The sequence below is a fragment of the Camelus bactrianus genome, chromosome 13 (assembly GCF_048773025.1).
Source record: "Camelus bactrianus isolate YW-2024 breed Bactrian camel chromosome 13, ASM4877302v1, whole genome shotgun sequence".
NCBI lineage: Eukaryota > Metazoa > Chordata > Mammalia > Artiodactyla > Camelidae > Camelus > Camelus bactrianus.
The window spans coordinates 32551763-32576429 of NC_133551.1; the positions used below are offsets into that span (position 1 = coordinate 32551763).

At 33.1% G+C, this 24667-nt stretch overlaps 2 protein-coding genes and 2 non-coding genes across 9 annotated transcripts in view; 3 read left to right on the forward strand and 1 right to left on the reverse strand.

Moving 5' to 3' along the window:
- The window catches only part of EFCAB7 (EF-hand calcium binding domain 7), a 42207-nt gene extending 33943 nt beyond the window's left edge, over positions 1–8264 (reverse strand). For 2 of the 3 annotated variants that reach the window (XM_045512480.2, XM_010949695.3), the window contains exons 1-6: positions 8123–8264; positions 5820–6007; positions 2162–2373; positions 1462–1548; positions 699–894; positions 145–266 (exon numbers count right to left, since the gene is read on the reverse strand). In XM_045512480.2, the coding sequence (XP_045368436.1) occupies positions 145–266; positions 699–894; positions 1462–1548; positions 2162–2373; positions 5820–6006 (804 nt within the window). In that variant the 5' untranslated portion in view covers position 6007; positions 8123–8264. The remainder of the gene's footprint in view (positions 1–144; positions 267–698; positions 895–1461; positions 1549–2161; positions 2374–5819; positions 6008–8122) is intronic. The other variant, XM_045512475.2, reaches the window with a different exon arrangement.
- A 221-nt stretch (positions 8265–8485) lies between these two features.
- Positions 8486–24667, forward strand: part of ITGB3BP (integrin subunit beta 3 binding protein) — a 65685-nt gene continuing 49503 nt past the window's right edge. The window contains exon 1 of one of the 4 annotated variants that reach the window (XM_074376344.1): positions 8486–8633. In XM_074376344.1, coding sequence (XP_074232445.1) covers positions 8629–8633 — 5 coding nt within the window. In that variant the 5' untranslated portion in view covers positions 8486–8628. The remainder of the gene's footprint in view (positions 8634–24667) is intronic. The other 3 variants (XM_074376343.1, XM_074376342.1, XM_045512501.2) reach the window with 3 other exon arrangements.
- Positions 13858–13946, forward strand: LOC123615337 (small nucleolar RNA SNORA16B/SNORA16A family). The gene has a single exon (XR_006722908.1). It is a non-coding gene; the product is annotated as a small nucleolar RNA SNORA16B/SNORA16A family (small nucleolar RNA).
- LOC123615333 (small nucleolar RNA SNORA16B/SNORA16A family) lies at positions 14528–14655 on the forward strand. Its single transcript, XR_006722904.1, has one exon. It is a non-coding gene; the product is annotated as a small nucleolar RNA SNORA16B/SNORA16A family (small nucleolar RNA).

Here is a 24667-nt window from a genome sequence, read left to right on the forward strand (position 1 = left end):
GGCTTATAGGAAGAAATGTTGCAATCCACAGAAAACCTCAAAGTTCACAAACTACTTGTTCTCTATAAACACCAAACAGTTAATAAACTTAATGTCAAATTTGTTTTCAGAAAATATCGTATCTATTCATTTAAAATACTATACCTTTATTGAGTTTGGTTCAGTTAACTTTGAATTTTGGTTACTAATAGCACTCATGGTAATCGTGAAAGAAACAGATGTTTTGAACTTTCTAGCTGTTGCCAGTAAAGAACTCCTGGTGTCACCTGTAAAAGGTAATAGTTATTTAGTCTCACATTATGAAAAGTTGCCAATAGGAAGTCTGTTTCTAAACACAGTGTAGTATAAAAGGTCTATGTATTAATTTTATTCTCTTTGTTCTTCCTATTGAAGTAAAGTCAAAAGTTTTATATTTATCAGGCTTTAATGGTTCGTAATTTATGGTCTACTAATAAGATTCTTTATTTCAATATGTCACCTTTTAGCCTGAAATTTTAGTTTTAATAAAATATAATGAGCATAGCCAAGTCAAGTTCCGTAATAAAATTTTACTTCAATAGATTTTTATAGCTAAGTGAGTCTAGAAATGTTAGCTAGCAAAAGTTGGATTCTCATTTTTTTACCACTGATAAGCTAAGATGGAAGGAAAAATTTATCTGAAATGTGATCCTTAATTCTTGAACAAGAAAAAAAAATACCTTTATTTGGGAATGATTCCTGATCAGTATTTCTTAGGATTCTAGGCGATGGTTTTGGTATTGGTGATGGGTCCCTTTCAGGGCACTCTTCAATGTGACTTCCAAACTGTTGACGCCTCAGTTTACTGTCAACCTCCAGTTTTTCTAGAGTAGTTTTGAGACATTGTTCATTGGTTGTCATATATAATTTACAAAACTACAGGAAACAAAAAGTATTCCAGTGGGTAAAATAGTCAATCATACATTTGGGAAGAGAAAGAAAATGCATATTAGCAGGCAAGGGATAGACTGATAGATGGAATATATTTCCTGTTGAACTAGGTTACTCATTTTATTTTCTTGAATCAGATTGACCACCCTCAGGTGACCTAGTGAAATGCAGCCATGATTCAATGAGGCCATACTCTGAGTGAAAATAAAATGTTACACAAAGAGAGGTGATTTATTATTATTTTTTTTACGAGACATGTGTAGACTTGCGTTTGTTCTAAATAATTTTTATGATCCTTCCACTCCAGAAAAAGCATATTTCTAAGAAGAGTCTCTGTATGTGTGTGTGTATGCACATGTATATATTTTAACTTGTTTTTATTATTTTAATGTAGTCATCAGATTACAATTGTGGGACTGGGAGAGATTAAATTTCAAGTCCAGTTAGTACATAATATATAAATAATTCATTATCAGTATTAAAAAGATGTGCCCCTTTAAAAATACTTTTTCTATACAGTAAGCAAATTCACATCAGTATGAACTTTTGTACCTTGATGTAGTCAAATTTGCCATCAGCATTTACATCAGCCAAAGTTACTATGGCATTTACTTCTTCTCGAGTCATCTTCTCACCTCTCTGAAAGAAAGAGGATTTATTTTAAAGCAATATGACTATCACTTTGTTATGCGTGGAGAATGGAAATTAATTTTAGTCTTTTCTACAAGTATGAATATATGGTTTAATTAAAAATCTCAGAATAAGTATTATGTCCAGCAAGGATGAAACTGTTATATGAAATAAAATTTCACAATTTTATTAAATTTTGTAAAAGTGTGCTGAATTTCGTTTACTAAATTTCAACAATATATGTCATAGATTCAGCAATAACTATTAAATTAAGAGCAACAATATTTCTCACATTGTATCAAAAAACAGAATGGTTTCTGAATCTTATTTATACTTTAGTTCTCTTTTACTTATCACATATGAACCTATCACTGATTTACAAAGAGTTCTGGGCAGGAAAGAATTGTAAAGGAGCACAAGAGGATTACAACATGGTCTCAATTTTATACTTTATCTTTTATTCATCCAGAAGGATCCTTAAGTAGTTTACAAACAACATACACGTGATTCATTTCACCTGCCCATGAAACAGTTATTTTTTATGTGCACTTTGGTAGCCAAAGCTAGATTCCAAGTTGTTTTGCAAAATATGCATATTACCAAACAGTTTCATAGATCTTACCTTTGTTAGAAGTTTATAAAGGTCAGTGTGTAAAATAGAGCCATCATCATTTACATCTAATTGCTTAAATGATTTTAGTAATTCTGCTTTTGAAGTAGGTTTTTCCTTTCTTAAAATTATACAGAAATCATCAAAATTCAGTTTTGCAGTTTGAGGAGTCCAATACTTATTAATGGTCTTTTGGGATGGATTTCTTCCTGCATGCTGAAGAGCTGCCCAATAAAACAAGTATTATTTGTTATAGCAACATTTGGAATTGGTATTTAAGTGTATTTTTTCTATAAATCATTATATACTACAATATTATACAGAAGTACACATACACCAATATATTACCTTCAGTGTTGATAATCTAGTGATATCAGTGTATGCCTGACTTTCAAAAATGAAAATATACATACATATTAACATATATTAATGTCAGAATTAAATAGATTTTTCCTATTTTGGCAATGGGGTCTCAACTTAAATAGTTTAATTACTAATAATATCAGATTTACCTCATAAAACTGCCTGGAGGAAAAAAAGATTAAAAACAACCATCCACTTAATTGTTTTGAAGACATAAGAATAACCATATTACTTTTCTGGTTCAACAAATATCTTAATGAAACAATCAAATCATTAATTTGAGAATATTACTGTTAATAAGTCAAGATAATTAAAATGTTCATCATTGCCAGCTATTAGAACATTAATCATGCCCTAAATGTCAAATAATGCACAAAACGCATCTTACTTGTAGCCATGGCCCTGCTACAAATCAAGAATGTGAACATATTTTGAGAGACATCTATTATGGAGATGCAATGGTCAAATTACCTTTCACTTTTAACCAGAACACTTAAAAATAGTCCTATAACCAGTTATTCATTAGACATTGCTATTTTAAAAGCCATGCCATCCGTTATAACTATGAGAGGCAAAGAATTATGATCTGACAAAGGCATTGTATATTTGCATGTCCTATTACTCACATATAATGGTTTAAGCAACTGCAGATATTTTATATAGTTGAATAAAAGTAACTTGGTAATTTGCAAATAGACTAATGTCTACATATTAAGACTTAAGACTATCTAAAATGATCTAATAATATGTTTCCTAAACACCACAGACAAAAATTAACAAGATTTTAAAAGGTGTAATTGTCCCAAGTTGTGCTACGAACTTCTATTATAAAAACTTTATATTGGGTATTTCCAACTATCTTAGGTAAGATTTTACAATTCTATACATTGTCAATCAGCATTAAAAATTGATTATCTAGATATTCTACAATTTAATGTAATAAGGAATAATATATAAAAATAATTTAATTAGAGAAATATCTTCAAGGAAATAGAAACAAGATCAAGGTAATAAAATACAGACATTTGTGAGCCCATTATATTGAACATTCATTGTGCACAAGGATAATACAGGGTGATTTTTTTTTTTATTTTCAAAGTTACAAGCTTCTTGGTTCCTAAGAAGTTTTATAATCTAAATGGGAAATCCATACCTGAAGTGTAAAATTGCTACTTGTGATTAAGATTTATGATAATAACATATTAGGAGTTGATGGACTAAGATAAATGTTCTCATCCTCCAGATCAAGCAAGTGCATTGTACCTAGATAACTTAAACTTTGGCACAGAAACAAAAACAAGATCCTCAACTAGAGGTGACTCTCAGAGTCTAACAAAAGTAGCTATAGCAATTGCCATCTTCCATTCACCTAGAAAGCCTTTGTGGAAATTAATAACAGTGGAGATAACATAATTTTTTAAAATCTCCACAGGTTTATTTTGGATGTACACAAACGCAACTACCATGCTACCCTAGGAATAAAACATAAGTATCCTGCCTAGAGTATAAATGCACAATTCCTTAATTCATTTATCAAGAGAATCATGAAAAAGGATCATGTGTTTTATGGTTCCATCCCCAGCCAACCTCCACCTTTAAAATCTGGGGATACAAGTAGGACCGAAATGAAGTTGTGATTTAAAGTCAAAAGTCCATGTAAAAGAAAATGGTATTTTCTGTCCAGCTTTGGGAAACAGACGTAAAACTTTCTCACAAGTGGCAGCTCAAATGCTTGTTGCTATCTTTAATATCAAAAATTTTTTAAATGTACTGTTAAGTTGTTTAAAAGAACAACTTTGTCAGAATAAAATTTATTATGCCAAAACATGTACTAACTAGATATTTCCATATCTAATAAATAGGTATAATTTAGTAACTACTAACCTAACTTTAATCTTTAGTTTTAGAATTAGTTGGAAGCCCTTATTAAGTCCAGTAACAGCAAACACTATGTAACTGTAGATGTTTAAAGGTTTATACCAAAATACTGATCTTTTGCCAGGGTTTGCTTTAAGCTTTGACTTCAGTTTATAGCACTTATATTACTTACAAGTTGGGGAAAAAAGGAACTCTAAAGTTCTGGTACTGGTACTGCTCTATCCTACTTTGACATGGAATGTCAAAGCGCATGTTCTGTGCATAAGTAGCAGAAGGATATAGATGAAAGGCACAATAGTTAAGAAAGAGACATCAGTGGTTCACACAATTTTAAAAAATCTAGATTATCTGAGATTAATCATTACAATTTTATAAAGAGTATTCCACCATAAAACCAAAAATTGAAGAGACAAACACTCCATTATCTTCACAGATAATTCTATAAGACTGATAGCACCTTAGTAATACATATTAATTGATTTACAAACTAAATGCCATAGTAGCAGAAGGCATGTTAAACTTTTAAACTAAGTAGATTCATAATCTCAGCCTATTTTCAAAAGAATAAAGAGAAAAAAACAAAGTTATAGTTTATAGTAAAATACAAATTTTAATCTTTTCAATTTTTGTATTTCCCAAAATGGATTTCCTCAAATAGCAATCTTATTACATACAAACCCAAGACCTGCTGTGAAAATATATTATATTTTTTAATTTAAGGAAACTGCTTCTGAAGTTGGCAAAACAACTTTGTTTCTGTAATTGTAAAGTTATTAGCCTTGATGAAACTGACATGAGTATAGTGTTATCTGTTATTGTTGTTCACCATTCTCTCAAGACTAAACATCTCCAAGTTATTTGATACACCTAGTAAGGAGCAAGTTCATTGGTTTGGGGGATATCTGCAACCAGAAGAATTTAAGATATAATGGAAAGAAGCAAAAAAAGACCAACTCTCTCAAGTCCTCCCTCCTAAAAAACAGAACAAAAACCAAAACTCTTAATTCTCTTTTAAAGTTTCATTAATTTCCTAATACTGCTCTTTTACAATCATTCTACTCATTTTTATTTTCCTTTACATTTTCCCCAGTGTAGGTCAAATTCAGATTAGTGATTCAGTTGCCAAAAGCATTGTAATCTATTATTATAAATCTTAAAATACCAAGGTTAAGAATTTTAAAAATATTTTTAAGCAAGCAATTGATGGAAGTTTTAAAAATACTAACCTAGTCTATAAACACTGAAAGTTTTATTTTGAAGCTCGTGGACTATGTAGTTACATGAAACAGCGCAATAGCATAATTTAGTTCCATTCCTCAAACATCACTAAGAAACTGGAATGATTCAACAATGTAATTCTAATTCCAGTCTTTCCAATCTATTAACTTTCAACAAATAAGGCAAAATACTTAAATTAAAGAACAATTACCTAAGTAAAGTTGATCTTTAGAAATAATGTTATCTAAGCTGCTTTTGAAAACAGTTAAATAGGCAGCTCTACAATTCATATAAAATATCTCCTCTTCAGTTAGTGGAAATTTCTTTGATTGAGGACTCTCTGAAAGCGTTGATTTCTGACTGGAGAAAGCTGCATCACTTCCTGGACTGCTGGCCATCCTATTAGAAAATAATTTAAAATTTTGTTTTAGTCATTTAATCCTAAAATGCAAATGTCACTTTGCCTTTCAAATGGGGGGAAAATCAAGATTAAGTTTTTTTGGTTTTTTTTTTAAGATTACGGTTTTTATATGTGGAAAAAAGATAAACATTATAATATTTTATGGTTATATTATCATGTTAAGCTAGAATAAGCCTCTGGCAGTTGATTTATATATATATAAATGCTTGTTGCTATCTTCAATAACAAAATATTTTTTAAATGTATTAAGTTGTTTAAAGGAACAACTTTCTCAGAATAAAATTCATTATGCCAAAACATGTACTAACTAGATGTTCCCATATCTAAGAAATAGGTATAATTTAGTAACTACTAACCTAACTTTAATCTTTAGCATATATATGTATACGGGAGCCAAAAGAACAAAGGCAAAACAAAGATGTAACATAAATACAAAAGAAGAACCATAGGGCAAAGGAAAGGCACACATCTATTCTCTCAAAATTAGAGGACAGTCAGTTGAGACTTCATAGGGTTGTCATGAGGATAAAGTAAATTAACACATATGAAGCACATAGAACAGTGCCTGGCATATAATAAGTGCTAAATAAACTGTAGATAGGGTGAAATTGCAAAATAATGAGAATTTGAATATAATGTGATTGGCAGTTGGTATCCATCTCCACAGTAAGGTCAACTGTCTTTTCACTAACATCTCAATAATGCAACCCCACGTTTTAAATGACTGAATTTTAAAAATCCCATGTATAGCATTATCCTGAGATTTTACTGTATCCTATGACTCCCAATAATGATGTTAATAACAACAACAACAACAACAACGTTTGGGATTCTATAGCACCTCTGCTCATAAGAGCTTAAAGAACTGTATATATCTTGATTTATACCTACTACAGTGGTCAGGTATTTTTTGCCCATTTATACATAAGGAAATTGAGGGGCAGAGATGTCATTCAGCTAATAGTAAGTAGCAAAAGGCAGTAAATTTCAATAACAGTTTCTTCTTTATTAATGTGAATGAAGGCTTCCTGAATAACAGTTACTATGAAGCACTAAATTGTGCTGGTGTTCTAACAGCTTCCAACATTATTTTATCCAGCTTTGACTTCTAAAAATACATTCCAACCTAATAAATTGAATATTTCAAGTTCAACAATAAGACGACACAGGTAGGGTCCCCTTCAGGACTCATTGGATTCTTACTCAGGAGGCCTAAATCACTTGCACCTTCTTGAATTATATAGGTCTTTTACACTTGGGAAAGAAAGATAATAATCGCTTATCGTGGATGAAGTACCCTATTTATAATACACAGACCGCCTGCCTGACACTTTCATATTATACCAGATTTAGAAGGACCCCATAGGGATGTGGTGTCACAGTCTGGTTACTGCAAATTGTATCACTATAATTAAGCATCATAGTTTTAAACACATATGCATGCACGCATCTCCTCACAAATGTGAAAGAAAACTGTTCCAATAAGGAAGAGAATGAACGTTCATTTTGCAACCAGCAGTTTTAAAATGTAAGTTTTTTTTTTTTTTTAAGATCGTCCTCGAATACTCTTTCCAAACAAGGTGACTCCCTTACGTGAAAATCCCACGGCAGAAATGTTCCAGAATTCTATTTTTTCCCCCTCTCTGTGACGAGAGACTAAACTGAATCTTAAATAAATATATAATTGCACCCCTCAGGCTTGGAAACCTCCTGCATTTAAAAGTCCAGCCAGAGACCAAGACAGGGGCCTAGAGAGTTCACTGCAGCAAACCGCTCCATAAATAACCAGCCACACAATAGCAAGAAAAATAAACTGTTAACAAGCGCCTAAGGCTTCTAAAGGGCAAGGCGAAGGCAGAGCGCCATCCAGTCACCGTCCCTACACAGAGAAATACTTTCACAGCTGATCTTGGGCTACATCTCTCTATTTCTGTATTCCTCTGGGCATAACACTGCATTGACATGTACATTTCAGGTACAGACATGGAGCAAGTGTACGGAAGACGGAGAAGTAAAAGAAGCAGGTGGAGAAAAGGAAGCCTAACAGTGAGGGACGCAGCGGGCGAAGACACAGACAACGAGCTGCTTGATACCTAACTGCAGGTCACAAACGAGAAAGCGCAAGCAGTTCTCCTCACGGATTCCACGATCCTCTCACAGCCGCCGGACCGTCCTCGGCCTTCCTTCAATTACCATGGCAACTGCACCTCTCCGCCACCGGAAACAAGGTATAGAGCACCTCCCCAAACGGTCCGGCTAGAAACTAAGGACAGTTTATCCAGAGCGACCAGAGATGGCTCTGTCCCTCTTCTGTCGGGGGGCTCTTCTAGTCAGAGTCGTGAGAGAGAGTCCTGCGTTGCCCTAGCAGGTACTGGGTGCGGCCCTAAGCGTAGACTCCTCTCCCTCCTTCCCGGCATACATTGGGATCCCTTGTTGCCGGGAGAGGGTTTTCGGCGGAAGGCGTTGAGTGTGACACAGCGTTGAGTGCCCATTCACCCGCGCTTTTCAGACTCCGGCGTTTCCCTCGGAAGAGGCTGTTTTCGGGAGAGGTTGCTCAGTGGTTGTATCCAGCGGCAGACGTGCCTCCTCGAATGTTGAAATGCCGTAAGTATCTCTACCCGAGGTGTTTCTGTGTGTTGGGCCCCTCTCTGTGCTAGAAGAGTGGATGTTATGTGGTCCGTTAACCTTTTTCGTTTTCCTACTTTTCTGAGGGTATATTTGTATCTTCGTCGACAGTTCCTCGTGCTTGGTACTCTCACCCCACCTCTGCTGCTTTCCCAGCCGTTCTTACCCGGTAGTCTTTGTCCACTTTAATTCTGATTGTCCAAGGCTTTTGACAGATTATTTACAGGCCGCATTTAGTGATGTATTGCTTGAAATAATTCAAAATGTGGTTAACATACCAAGAGTAGGACAGTGTAGACTTGAAACACGCCGTGTAATTTGTTAAAGCCCTTTAGTACATAGATTAGTGTGGCGAGTTCATATAAACCTGTGGGAGAACACATGGGCTGGTTTCCAAGAGACCTGGATGCAGCTCTCAAATGAGGAAGCGTAGCCAGTTCTGTAAAGAACTGTCCAACGTTGGGCAATTCACTTGTGAACACTGGGCTTCAGTTTTCTTACTTTTCATTGCCCTGTGGAAACTTTTTTTCAGTACAATAAAGAACTTTTTCTTTGCGGTGAGGGGGATAACATGTGAAATTCTCTGGCTGCCTCTTGTCCCCAGGCTGGTTTAAGTACCCACTCCTGTGCTCTTCTAGAGTAACTTACTCCTCGGTGATTTTCAGGTTTGAGCCAATGCAAAGTAACACAGGGTCGTGGGAGGGAGGATATTTGTATCAAATAGGAATTGACATTAAAGTGGAAAGATGTGCAGATATAATAACCTACCTTTACTGAATATTTAGTTATGTTTTGGGTACTGTATTTAGCAATTTACCTACATTTTCTTATTGAATCCTAAAAAAAGGACCTTAGGATGTACGTATTGCTGTTACCTCAAATTTCCAGAGAGGGAAACTAAACACCTAATAAGGTATCCTACAGACAGGTTATCAATAAATACATGTTTCACTTGTACCCTTAAAAGTTATGGATTATTGAAGAGGTTTTCCTTTCCCCAGAATTAAGCAAAAAGACTTGTCTCCCTACCGTTGCCATAGAAAAATAACCCAGTTAGCACTTCTACAAAGCTGCAAGGATAATGTGGCAAAATCCCTACCAAATAGGAATATAATGGAAACTGGGGTGTATTTGCTTAACAAGTGGTGATACTTCCTGAACTATGCTCCTGTTCTGCTATAAGTAGTAGGGAACCAAAAAAACAAAACAAACTGTTAAATATGGAACTTTTGGACAACCATTTTCCTTACGTATTAACAGGTACATGTTATATTAGAGGAGTCTGTAGTAATTATATTCTGACAATACATACATAACCTTAAAATTCAGGTTAACATCTCAAATATGTAGCATCTTCACTGAGTTTATTTTGGCAAAGTGATTTAAGACCAAATTAATGGTCTTAAATGCTAAAGTATTTTGGTAGAGGATCTCCCCAATTGTTAGTAGACTTATTTTTCAATGTAGTTAAATTGCAGGGTCACAAATAGTGTTGCAAAAAGTCAATATAGCAAGGTACATATGAAGGTGGTATAGTTTTAACTGATGTTGAGATAATGACTTTTTATGTACTTGGTATTTTTAGTATGGAATTGTGTGATCCATCTCCTTTCTAATTTCTTTGAACCTTGACTGGAAAAAATGTAATGAGTAACTGTGGAAATATACATGGCCTAAATGAATCTAAAATAAATAATAAGGAGCAAATGCCCAGTGACATTAGAGTGGGTGGATGAACCTTAAAAACACTGAGTAAATGAGCCAATTCATAGAAGACTACATATAGTATACTATCTTTATAAAGCTTAAGAACAAGCAAAAATAAACTATCATTTAGGATTATGTATGTATGTGATAAGACTTTAAGGAGGGAAAAAAACAGAGAAATGATAAACAGAAAATTCAGTTTAATGGTTGCCCTCTGGGAAAAGCAGATGGAATAGAGAAGGAGCATACAGGTGTACCCATCCAGATTGGTAATGATCTAGTTCTTAAATTGTGTGGTGAGTTTATGGGTGTTTATTTTCTTATTATGCTTCATAATTTGATTATTTTCATGTATTCTTTAGTATGCATCATATACCACTTAAAATGTTATTAAAGGAATTATAGATTACTTATCTTGAATTAAGTTCTTAATAAGTATAGTTTTCTCTGCCTTCACTTTGGTCCTGTAAGGCAGATGCTATCTTGGAACTGGGGAAACAAAAGAATTAGAAAATGCTGCTCCTAGTTTCATTAGGCTAATCATTTTCCCTTTCAAATTTGCTCCTCCTGTGTATACATAAATTAGTGGCACCACCATTTCTCTGTCTAGGTTGAAACCTTAATTTTTTTTTTTTTATTTGAAGACATCAAAGTAAGGCAAACCAAGGTTTGAATCTTGGTTCTGCTGCTTTACCAACTGTATGACCCTTAGATTGTTACTCAGTGATATCATAGATTAGTATAGTTATTCAATAAATATTTATTAATTGACTAAGTAGCTGCTTTGAAAAGATTTCATCTTATATAGACAAATTTCACACCATGTTTATATTTACACAATACTAAAGTCAGTCACACTTATATAATATAATAGCTCTTGCCATAAATAATCAAATCCCATTCTAGTGCGTTTTTCCACCTTACGTCTTTTCCTTTGCAAAGCTTCCTAGTACTTCTTGCTTAGTCTTTCTAATTGGTGTGGATCATCATGCTAATTCAGCCAAGAACATTCCATCTATTCCTGTGAGAGTTAATTTTATTCTGTTCCAAGCTATAGACTGAATTAAGGTTATAAAGTTGAAATAGCTTTAGTCTTGGAGGAAACTGTTTTCAACAGAATTTCTGTGGGGTTCATTCTGATGATGTATTCATAAAAATCTGAGTTTTCTGAGAGAACTTTAAAATAGACTTTCTTTTCCTTAATAATAGAAAATATATAAATATTCTGGATATGATAAACTATTTTATTACACCTATTTGGGTTTGTAGTCTTGATGGTAGTAGTGCCCAGTACAGTGATTTTTACTGTTGTGGATTGATTATAAAGAAAAAGGGAATGAAATAATGTGTCAGGGCAAGTAAAAGTTAACCATTTAATAAACATCCTTTGAATCATAGTAGATATTCAAAATTACATGAATTCTTTTACTTTAAATGAGTTGTTAAAAGAAGACAGAAGTTGTTAATACTTGATGTAAGTATGAAAAACATGAATTTTAAACACAATTCTTTCCTCCTTATAAAAGTCAATGAAAGAAGTAAAGACAGAAATTATGAAGGTATAATACAGCCTTGTAATAATGGCATGAGGTATTTGATAGACTAAGCCTTGAGGTACAGGTAAGGAAGAGTTAAACTTGAAACTTTACAGTTAAGCTGGGAAAGTCTCTTATAGTTAAGGGAGTATAAATGATCCTTATTTGGTATGGATCCCTTGGCTAGTGAAATTAAATGTACATCTTTGGAGGACAGCATCCTCAATTTAGACCCCCACATTTTTCACAGGTTAAGATCAACCAAATATCCAAAATTATAGATAACCAAACATAAAAGGAAACAAATTACTATGAGTGAGTTAAAATACGTAGTAACCAATGGATTTAGATCCCAAAGACTTTATAAAGTGAAATTGTCAGAGATACAGTATAAAATAATTGAACAGAATACTTAAAGAAATAAAAAGTTGAATCACAAAAATTAGCAAGTAATGAGACTACCCAAAATGACCAGGCAGATTTTAAACTACAATGATTAGAATGTTTAGAAACAGAAAAATACAATTGTTGAAATAAAAGCTCAGTAGATGGAGTTCCATTTCAAAGTAGCTTATATTGGACTGACTCTTCCATAGATAAAAATTTTAAACTCTGGACAAAATATAAAAAACAACTTCTTGAAGGCACTGGAGAGTAACCATACCAGGCAGAAATTGGAGGGGAGTTGACCCTTAAAAAAGAGAACTACAATGTGCAAAGTTTGCATTTAAATTTTTTTACCCAAGGGCAGTCCATTTGGTGTATTACAGCTAGATCTCAAGCAGAAAGCTCCAGTTTTACTGGCTCAAAGAGTTGAGATAAAAGCTTGGGATTACCACAGTTGCTGGAAAATAAAGAGAAGATCCTAAAAAGCAGATAACCCCCAAATCTGGTTATAAATTGCCAGAATCCTTGGTGGATCCCTTAACTGCACATGAGTTGAAGATCTTCCATGAAGCCTGGCAGGAAGTGACAGCTGGGATGATGAACAGAGATTTCAGCTGCTGCCCATCACTAGGGAGACAGATTTTACAGTCTGAGTTTAGTCAAGTTCAATTCCTGCTAGAACAAAACAACACTATTAAGAGTAAGATAACAGAATCCAGAGTCTCTCTGTCACACCATCTGCAATGTCCAGAATACAATAAAATGCCAGACATGCAAAGAAACAAGAAAATATGACTCATCATTGAGAGAAAAAATAAATTGAAATTGACCCCAAGATGACCTAGATTTTAGAATTAGCAGACAAAAGCTTTAAAGCACCTACTATAAATATATTCAAGAACTTAAAGGCAAAAAAATGTGGTCATAATGAAAGGACACATGAAGGATCCTAGAAGAGTTTTACGTTTGCGTAAAGTGGTATATTAAGTCTAAGTGAACCATGATATGTTAAAAGGGCATATTGTAATCCTCAGAGTAAGTTCTAAAAATAATGCAAAGAGGTGTACATAAAAATCAATAGAAGAATTGAAATGGTATACTAAAAAATATTTTGTTGACTCAAAAGAAGGCAGATGAGAGGAATGAAAAACAAATGGGACAAATAAAAAACAAGTAGCAAAATGTAGATCCAGCTGTATAATTACATTAAGTCCAAGTGCAGTAAGAACACCAATGAAACTGTAGAGAACATCGGACTAGATTTTAAAACACATATGTATACTATATATGTGTATATATACATATATGTGTGCATATATATATATATACCAACTCATTTAATCCTCTTAACACTGATAACACCCTAATCTGATGCCAAAATACGATAAAGTAATTGTAAGAAAATTGCTAGCCAATATGTTTCATGAACATGGAATCAAAAATTTATAGCAAAAAAATTAGCAAATATAATTCAGCAATTATAAAAGGGACAATACATCATCCAAATAGACTTTATCCCAAGAATGCAGTTTTTTCAATATTTGAAAATCAGTGTTTTTAAACAGAGAATAAAGGATGGTTTTTTATCAAAGCTGCAGCTGCCTCTACCTAGCTGCTTTGGTCAAAAAGGAGCTCAGAGTCATACCCCGAGAAAAATAAAATTCAAAAGACACATGCACCTCAATGTTCATAGCAGCACTATTTACAATAGCCAAGACATGGAAACAACCCAAATGTCCATCAATGAATGACTGGATAAAGAAGATGTAGTGTATATATATACACACATATACACATACATACACACACACAATGTAATACTACTCAGCCATAAAAAAGAATAAAATAATACTATTTGCAGCAACGTGGATGGACCTGGAGATCATCATTCTAAGTGAAGTGGGCTGGAAAGAGAAAGAAAAATGCCATATGATATCACTTATATGTGGAATCTTAAAAATAATACACAAGTGAACTCCTTATTATTTATAACTTAAATGATTGATTTCTTGAATATGTGTAAGCACATTTTATTGTCCTTTATGATTGGACTACTGCATTCTGTTGATTCTTATTTTGTGGTTGACTTTATTCCTTTGATAGCTATGTAGGGCTAAAAAGCTAAAGCTCTAATCTATTCTTAGAAACAATCATCAGTACATATATGTAAACTAAAAAAATAATGTGTAGTATATTGTATACATGTATTTACATGCAGTATAATATATATGTGCAAACTGTAATAATTATACCTAATAAAACTGAAAAAGGAAAAAAAAAAAAAAGAAAAGGAGTGAAGAGTGACAGTTTTCCTGGGTGGTCGCTGTTCTGTTTGCTGTAACCAATCTGCAACATTTCAGAAAAAGACAGTTCCCATTGTACCTGCCATTTCTCAGCTGTGCCAGAGGAAGATTCCATGATGCCCAAAGTTGAGCTTTCTGCTGAAAGAGTACTCTGGAGTCATGACAGTGTTGGAACACAGCAGCCTTAGGACCTGGTTTCCCCTGAATTTTCCTTGCTGTGTCTGATACCGAAGAATCTTGAATATATCAGCTTGTTGCTAGAGCTATGCTTTAGAATAAGATCTGTTACTAGTAAAGATGTCTTCATCTGTGATTGTGGATCTACAGAGTTGGGAGAGAAACACTATGGGAAGAGGTAAGCTAGGAGACTATAGGCTTTTTTAGGTAGAGACATTGACCTTTGTTTTTTGCTAATGTTGGTACCTGGCATTTAAGTGACCAATTAAATACTCCTGGATATGGATGGATAGATGGATGGATACATACATACATACATACATACATACATACATACTAAAGGAGATAATAGTTCTAAGCAAAACACACCTATTCATGATAAAATAAAAAGTCAGCAATCTAAGACAGAAGGGAATTTACTCCTATGAAAAACTTAATAAATACCATACTTAGTACTGAATACTTTTTCTAGGATAAGGAACAAGGCAAGAATTCATCCTTTCACAACTTGTATTCAACAGAGCACTAAAAAGAAAGGAAATGCATAAATGTTGGAAAGGAAAAAGTAAAATTGACAATCTGCCAATGATATGATCATGAACATAGAAAATCCTAAGGAAGCTGTAAAACAAAATTATTTAACAAAGATGCAGAGCACAAGATCAGTGATATAAAAATCAATTATTTTTCTACATTTTAACAATAAACACCTAGAAATTGAAACATTTTTCCATTTATAATTATGTTAAAAAATAAAATATTTATGATTTTTACAAGAGACATACAGGATTTCTACTGTGAAAAATACAAAATGTTGCTTAGAGGAAAATAAAGGTTTAAATAAATAGGGGCATGCTTATGGACCAGAAGACTCTTTATTAAAATGTTAGTTCTCCAATTGATCTTTAGATTCAATGCATTTCCTCTCAATCCTAGCAAACATTTTAAAGAAATGGAAAAACTGATTTTCAAAAATTTTTTGAAAGGCAGAGGACTTACAGTATCCAAAATACTCTTGGGAAAGAAGAATGAAGTTGGAGTACATACACTAACTAGACTTAACTACTAGATAAAGTGATAATGAAATCAATGTGGTTTAGGCATAAGAGCAAATAGATAAAATGGAAAAGAAAAAAAAATCCAGAAATAGACCTAACAAGGTGCCAAAGTAATTCAATGGGGGAAAGAGAAGTCTTCCCAAAACCATATGGAAAAACAAACCAAGCAGCCTTAACTTCTATCTTATACCATATATTAAAAATTAAATTGAGATATAGCATAGTCCTAAATGTAAACAGTAAACTTTCTGGAAGGAAATATATAAGAATATTGTTACAACTTAGGGTAGATAAAATTTCATACAAGGTTCAAATAGCAACTATAAAAGAATAAAATTGATAAGTTAGACTATATCTAAATTTTAAACTTCTCATCAAAAGACACCATTAAAAATGAATTGCAAAGTAATGACTAGGAGAAAATATAAGACATATCAGACAAAGGACTTATATTTAAAATACTGTAAAGAACTCTTACAACTTAATAGTAAAAAGACAAAAACCTCATTAAAATAATAATTAAAAGACTTGAACCAATACCTAATAAAAGAAGTTACATAAATGACAAATAAGCATTTGATTAGACATTGGGGAAATACAAGTTAAAACTAAATTGAAATTCTTTTTAATACCCAGTGAAATGACTATATAGCTGACTCTTGAAAGACACAAGTTTGAACTGCGAAGGCCCACTTACATGCAATTTAGTACTACGCTATCTGTGGTTGGTTGAATCAACTGATGCAGAACCACAGATACAGAGAGCCTACTGTAAAGTTATATGTGGATTTTTTGACTGCAGCGTCAATGCCCCAACCCCCACATTGTTCAAGAGTCAATTATATGTGCATTTAAAATTTTAAGAATATTAGGTGAATATTGAATCTTAGTAGATTTGCTTTGCACAGAGGTATGAGTTGGCACTTCTTAAACTAGTTTCTGTATACTCTATACTTGAGAGAGTAATAAGCATATTGCAGATAATGGGAGCTATTGAATGAGGAATTTAAAATATGTTGCCTTTGCATTGGTGATATCAATATGATGTCATGGATATAAAGATGTAGGTAGATACAAAAGTGTGTGTGTGTGTTTTCTGTTGTAGCTCTGTCCATTGCCTGTAAGTAGTGAAATAAATAGCAATGAACATATTTAGTGCCCAGATTTTTATTTCTAAATATCGTTGTATACTAAATAGAACCAGGTCTCTTTGAAGCAAAAGCTAATTCCAGGGATGAGGCAGAAAACTTTTTTGTGCTGGAAAATAAGGAAATGCTCAAAGAATTATGGGTACATAAGGTACATTAGAAGCAGTATAAAAAGGGAACGGTCCAATTGCCAAATCTAGGACAATGGCACATCCCAATTCTATAAAAATAATTTCTATATATCAAAATAAATGATAGAAATTGATTATAATCTGTTGGAAAAAATAAAATTCCATGACTCTCTAGTAATATACGTAAGTGAATAAATAAGGAGAGGAAAAAGGGAAGCTAGTACTTGGAGTAGAACGCTAATAAATATAAACATGATAGGATTAGAAAATCATCAGTGGTTCTTTAAAAGTGTTGGGAGAAAGTTTATGAAACAAGATATTTACATATAAGGTTTATTTATTACATTGGAGAAAACTGGCAGATAGCATCTTAATGATCAAAATAGAAACCAATGTGACAAACCAATATCATGCTCCTCAAGTTATAATCAAAAGGCTACAGCATTACTTTTGTGATATTTATGGCAAAAAAAAGTGCATGACCTCATCATGGGAAAATACTAGATAAACCCAAATTGACAGATACTCTATAAAATTACCTGATGTATACTTTTGAAAAATATTATGGTCAATAAAAAGAAAGGTTGAGGAATTGTTTTAGATAAGGGATATTAAAGAGATGGGAAAATTAAATGTGATGAATAATCTAGGATTGGATCCTAGACTTGGTGGGGGTGGGGTGGAATTGGCTGTAAAAGACATTGGAAAATGAATATTTGTATATATATGAGTGACTGGGATATTATGCTGTACACCCAAAATTGACACATTGTAACTGAGTATACTTCAATTTAAAAAAAAGACATTATTGGAACAAGTGATAAAATTTGAATGTGGACTATTGATAATAATATTGTATCAATGATAAATTTTCTGATTTTGATCAATATACAAAAATCAGCTGCATTTTGATACACTTATGATGAACTACCAGAAAGATAAATTAAGAAAACAATACCATTTACAATTGCATCAAAAAAAGGTACCTAAGAATAAATTTAACCGAGAAAGTGAAAGACTTATACATTCAAAACTATAAGACATTGATGAAATAAATTGAAGAAGACACAAGTAAATGGAAAGATATTTTATGCTCATGGATTGGAAGAATTAATATTGTTAAAATGTCTATACTACCCAAAGCAATCTACAGATTTGGTGCAATCACGATCAAAATTCCAATGGTATTTTTTTCAGTAATTGAACAAACACTCCTAAAATTTGTGTGGTACCACAAAAGACCCCAAATAGCCAAAGCAATCTTGAGAAAGAACAAAGCTGGAGGCAATGTGTTGATTTAAAACTATATTACAAAGTATAATAATCAAAACAGTATGATATTGGCATAAAACCAGACATATAGATCAATGGAACAGAATAGAGAACCCAGAAATAAACCCACATGTATAGTCAATTAATTTACAACAGAGGAGCCAAGAATATACAATACAGTACAAAGGACAGTAAATGGTATTGGAAAAACTAGACAACCCCGTGCAAAAGAAGGAAACTGGACCCCATTGTACACCATAAATAAAAAAAATTGACTCAAAATGGTTTAAACACTTGAAGGTAAACACCTGAAACCATAAAACTCTAGAAGAAAACAAAGGCCATAATCTCCCTGGCATTGGTCTTGGCTGTGATTTTTTAGATGTGACATCTAAAGCAAGGGTGATAATAGCAAAATAATACATCAAACTAAAAAGCTTCATCACAGCAAAAGAAATCATCAACAAAATGAAAAGGCAGTCTACAGAATGGGAGAAAATATTTGCAAATCATGTATCTGAGATGGGATTAACAGCCAAAATATGTAAAGAATTCATACAACTCAGTAACAAAAAACAAAACAAAACAAAACAAAAAAAGCCAAAACAAATTAAAAAACAAAACCCAAAAACCCCAAAACATCCCAATTAAAAAAAATGGACTGAGGATCTGAATAGAATTTTTCCAAAGGAAACATACAGATGGTCAACAAGTACATGAAAAGGTGTTCCACATCATGAATCATCAGGGAAATGCAAATTGAAACCACAATGAGATATCATTTGACACCTGTTAGAATGGCTTTTATCAAAAATGACAAGAGATAACATGTGCTGATGAGGATGTAGAGAAAGGGGAAACCTATGCACTGCTGGTGAAGCCACTATCGAAAACAATAAGGAAGTTCCTCAAAAAATAAAAATTGAACTACTGTAGTATCCAGCAATTCCACTCTTGGGTATTTATCTAAAGTAAGTGAAAACACTAAGTCAAAAAGATATATGCACCCCCTCCATGTTCATTTCAGCATTATTTACAATAACCAACACATGGAAACAAGCTAAGTATCCACCAATGGATTAATGGATGAAGAAAATGTGATGTTATATACAGTGAAATATTATTCAGCCTTAACAAATAAGAAAACTCTGCCATTTGCAACATGGGTGGACCTTGAAGGCATGATGCTAAATGCAGTAGGTCAGAAAAAGAAAGACAGATACCATATGATCTCACTTAAGTGTGGAATCTTTAAAAAGAACATATTCATGTAAAAAGAGATCAGATTTGTGGTTAGCAGAGGTGGGGAGTGGAGAGGGAAGAATTGGAAGAAGGTAAACAAGAGGTACAAACTTCTAGTTATAAAATAAGTTAAGTACTGGGGATGTAATGTACAGTATGATTACTATAGTTAATAATACTGTATTGTATATTTGAAAGTTACTAAGAGAGTAGATCTCAAAAGTTCTCATGAGAAAAAAGTTATAACTGAGTGGTGATGGATCTTAACTAGACTTAAGATAATAATTTCACAGTATATACATATATTGAATCATGTTGTACATCTGAAATTAATATATCAATTATATATCAGAATATTTGGCTGATTTTGATAATCATTGTGATTATATAAGAATAGGCTTGTGTTTGGAAAAGAACAGAGAAATACTTATGGGTAAAGGTATATGATGTCTCCAACTTATTCTCAATAGATCATAAAAAAGATTTTGCATAAAATATATATGTGTGTATGTTTCTCTAGAGAAAGCAAGTGAGACAAAGTGTAAACAAGTGTTAAATCTGAGTAAAGGAGTAACAATCTTATTTCTAGAATATTTTTAACTTAAAAAATAAAAAATTGAAAGTTACCCCCAAATCCTTATCAAATTATTAAAAAAATATATAGTAATGGATGGATTAAAGAATAAATTAAACACAATTGAAGAAAGAATTAGATAGCTGGAAGACAGATCTGAGGAAATTGCCCAAAAGATAGCATAGAGATCAATGGTAAGAAATAGGAGTTTAAAGATATGGGAAATGGAATGAGGAAATCTAAAATTTCTTCTAGAGAGAGTCTCAGAAAGGTAGAATCAAGGAGAGTTAGTATTTGGAGAGATTATGACTTAGATTTTTCCAAAACTGATAGGAGGTAAGTCCACATAAGAAACTACCTTAGAGCTAAGACTGTTAAGATGACATCCTTTGGGAACCTACATTTGAGCTACCTTCAATAGGATCAAAGGATTATAACAAATTAAATATATTATTGAATTTAATACTAAAGTTTTAAGTTACATAAGTTAATGATTTTTTAAACACCTTTGTGCCAATTACTGTGTCAAGTTTCAGGGATTCAAATATGAACAGATACTGTACTCTGTAGGACTTTTAATTTTAGTGGGAGAGAGAGTTCAACAAGAATTTTTAGAACTCATAATCTAGGGGGAGGGTATAGCTCCCTCCTATGTGCTCCCATGGAGCACATGCTTAGCATACAAAAGGTCCTGAGTTCAATCCCCAGGACTTCCTCTAAGAATAAATAAATAAGTACACCTAATTACCTCCCCCACCAAATAAATAAATACACACATAGAACTCATACTCTACCAGTTAACACATAAGGTGCTAATAATATGAATATTTCAAGTGAGGGAGGAAAGACATATATAAATATTTCAATATAAATTTAGTGAGGAGGACATGCATAAGTGCTCTAGGTATAGATTTGGGAAGATCTTTAATGCAGTCTGAACGGTGTCAGGGAAAACTTCTCAGACACAGACTGTGCTGAAATTTCAAGGGAAAGGTAGACATCAATGTTTGTTTTTATTAATTTTTATGTTGTAAAATATAATACATATAAAAGGTATGTAAAGTATCACCCATCTGCCATGTTTAATTCTGATGAATCTATTTGGCCCCTTTTAATAGGCTCTTTTAAAGGATTTATTTATGTCCTTTATATATGTATGTGTAGTGATACATGCACTGTATGTATGTATGTTTCTCACAGGTAGTAATAGTAGTGAATATTTTATTAATACTCATTTTTAAGAGTACCCATTAAGGAGTGAAATGATCTTTTGGCATTTTTCATTATATTCAACCCCCAAAACATTTCACCTTCCATTTACCTTCTGGGATCAGCATTCTCAAATATATCCCTTTTACTTCTGTAAGAATTCTTTAGCTAATTCTTTATTAATCTTTTGGTAAAGAAGCTTTTGACATCATAGACAAGGATTGCTCAATAACTGGTTAAGGTTTTGGCCAGTTTCATCATGAAGAATAACAGGATTAATCATTTATTTATGTGTATTCACATGGTGACGATATTGCTACATGTAGTGGAGTGATATTCCCACTTACCCATGCTGTGATAAAGAATTATTATGTGACCACTGTGAATGTTGAACACAAAATGGCATAGGCTTGAGTGAAAGGGAGAATGGGAAAAGGATATAGGAGATCCTTCTCCCTTCTTTACTCATTCCCATACACAGAATGGAAAATACATCATTTCAGATTTCTCAATTTATACCTAAAGAGTCACATGGGATGTGAATTTGGCCATTGCCTTTCATCAAAGGATTGCTAAGAATCTTATAAGCATAGTCCCTAATCCTCTAAACACTCTTCTGAAGTTGTAGCTGGCAATATTATCATCTCCGTTATAGAGAGTAGTAAATGGAAGCACTGACATACTAAGTGATATTTTTATCTTCCATTCAGAAATTTCCTAGTGGCTTAAAGGCCAGTATTATTATCAACTTTATGAAGCTTAGTGAGATTATGTGATTTGCCCAACCTTAGGGGAAGAATTTGGCATAGCATCAAGGTTCCCTGAGTCTTATCTGCCTTACTAAGTTTATCTCCTCCCCACACACATACTCTTACCCTCAGCTCTGCTATTCAAAATAATATTTAATCCAATGTTTTAAAAGTCCTGTAAGGGAACCTCAAATCATGTAGCTTTATGAACCTTTGAGGTGTCATTCCTGGTTCTTAATTAGGAATCAAATGATAGTTCATTTTTTTCCTTGAATAATTTTTTCATATTGTAATAATGTTACATAATGAAATTCATCCACTTGTTCTGTTCTGATGAATCAGAGAATTCTGTTCTGAATACTGCCATGTGGCAAGTTAAATAAATTAGGAGAGGATGGTCTTAGAGAGTAGTGTAGCTAATTCTACAAATATAGTTACTTTCTTTTTCTGTCAATATAAAATTGCGTATCAAATGTGTTTATCTTAAATTCTCACCAGCAGTAATGCTGGTAGCAAACAGCATTTTGATCCCAGTAAACCTAAACCTAGTACACCTAAAGATGGACTATAGTATTTAAATTGTAGGCATAGGAAAATTTGGGTTAAGTTGAAAATGAGAAATAACCTGTAGAGGTTATAAGTTTACCCATAAGGAAGAGGTAATTAGGGTATAATAAGTGGGTGCCCATTTAAAAATGAATTATTTACTTCTAAATTGTGATGATATACATAGCATAAAATTTCCCATTTAACCATTTTTAAATGTACAGTTCTGTGGCACTTAAGTACAGGTAGCCCTTGAATAACTTGGGGATTAGTGGAACCAACTCTCCTTACAGTCAAAAATCCACCCATAACTTAACAGTCAGCATTCTGTATCCCTGGTTCTGCATCCACAGATTCACCTGTTCATTGTGTACTACTGTAGTACATATTTATTGAAAAAACCTCGAGTATAGGTAGACCCTCAAAGTTCAAACCCGTGTTGTTCAAGGGTCAACTGTACATTCTTGTTGTTGTGCAGCTGTCACCATCATCCATCTCCAAAACATTTTTCATCTTGCAAAACTGAAACTTTCTACCCATTAAACATTAACTCCCTATTCACCCCTTTTCCCAGCCCCTGGTAACTACCTTTCTATTTTCTGTCTTTATTAATTTGATTGTTTTAAGCACCTCATTTGAGTGGAATTATATATTTGTTCTTTTTTGATTGGCTTATTTCACTTAATATAATATCTTCAGAGTTCATCCTTGTTGTAGCATGTATCAGAATTTCTTTCCTTTTAAGGCTGAATGATATCCATATAATACCTATATACACGTATGTACACACCACATTCTGTTTCCTCATTCCTGTGTCAATGGACATTTGCATTGCTTTCACCTTTTGGCTATTGTGAATAATGCTTTTGTGAACATGGGGGTACAAATATCTGTTTGTATCCCAACTGTCAGGTCTTCTAGATATATAGTCAAAAGTGGAATTGCTAGATTATATGTTAATTCTATGTTTAATTTTTTGAGAAACTGCCAAACTTTTCCACAGCAGCTATACCATTTTATAGTCCTGCCAGCACAAGAGTTCCAGTTTCCTTATCCTGGCCAACATTTATTTTTTGATAGTAGCCATCCTAATGGTTGTGAAGTGGTATCTTGTGGTTCTGATTTGCATTTCTCTAATGTTAGTGATAATGAACATTGTTTCATGTGTTTACTGGCCATTTGTATACAGTCTTTGGAGAAATGTCTGTTTCAGTTCTTTGCCCTTCTTTGAGTGCCCATTTTTTTAAAACTAGGGTAGTAATCACAAGAGCTGCTTAAAAATTTTCAAAACTATTGGAGATATATCATTTTTAATTGTTAACTAATACTGGAAGCAAATGAATAAATACATTAGGAAAATGTTTATCTCACATATCTAATCAAATTTTGCCTGTCTTCCTTTGTGTGTTTCATCTATCTTTTCCTCTTTGTTTCTGTCAACATCATCCTAATCCACTTAATATCATCTCATGTTTGTGTTATAGTTGTTCATGGGTTTTAAAAAAAGGGTAAAAGTGTATAGTAAGTGCTTAATTTAATAATTGATATCTTGACACTGGGCCCAGTTCTAACAGAATGGTAAGAATATATAGTCATAAATTCCTCTAGTAGGTTTGCTCTTCTTTAACTCCTTCCCATCAATTCAGCAAGGATTAATTTTGAACAGGACCTGAAATCTGAGTTTCTCTCTCTCAGGCTATGTGATGGTGGGCATATCACACCAGCTCTTCCCCATTGGAGGAACTAAGTGATTTCTTAGATTTCTCTTCGGCTTGTCTGTTAAGTGTTTTTATGACTCAGGATTAGATGCCTGAATTACCTGAAAGCCATATTACCCACAATAAATCATGTTTTCAAATTCTCACTAAACTGTTAGAATGGGAGATAACAGTCTAACTCAGCTCACTTTCGTATTTTTACATATTTTCTTGAGCTTTTTAGATAAACAAGATCTAAACTAGAAACCTTTTAAATA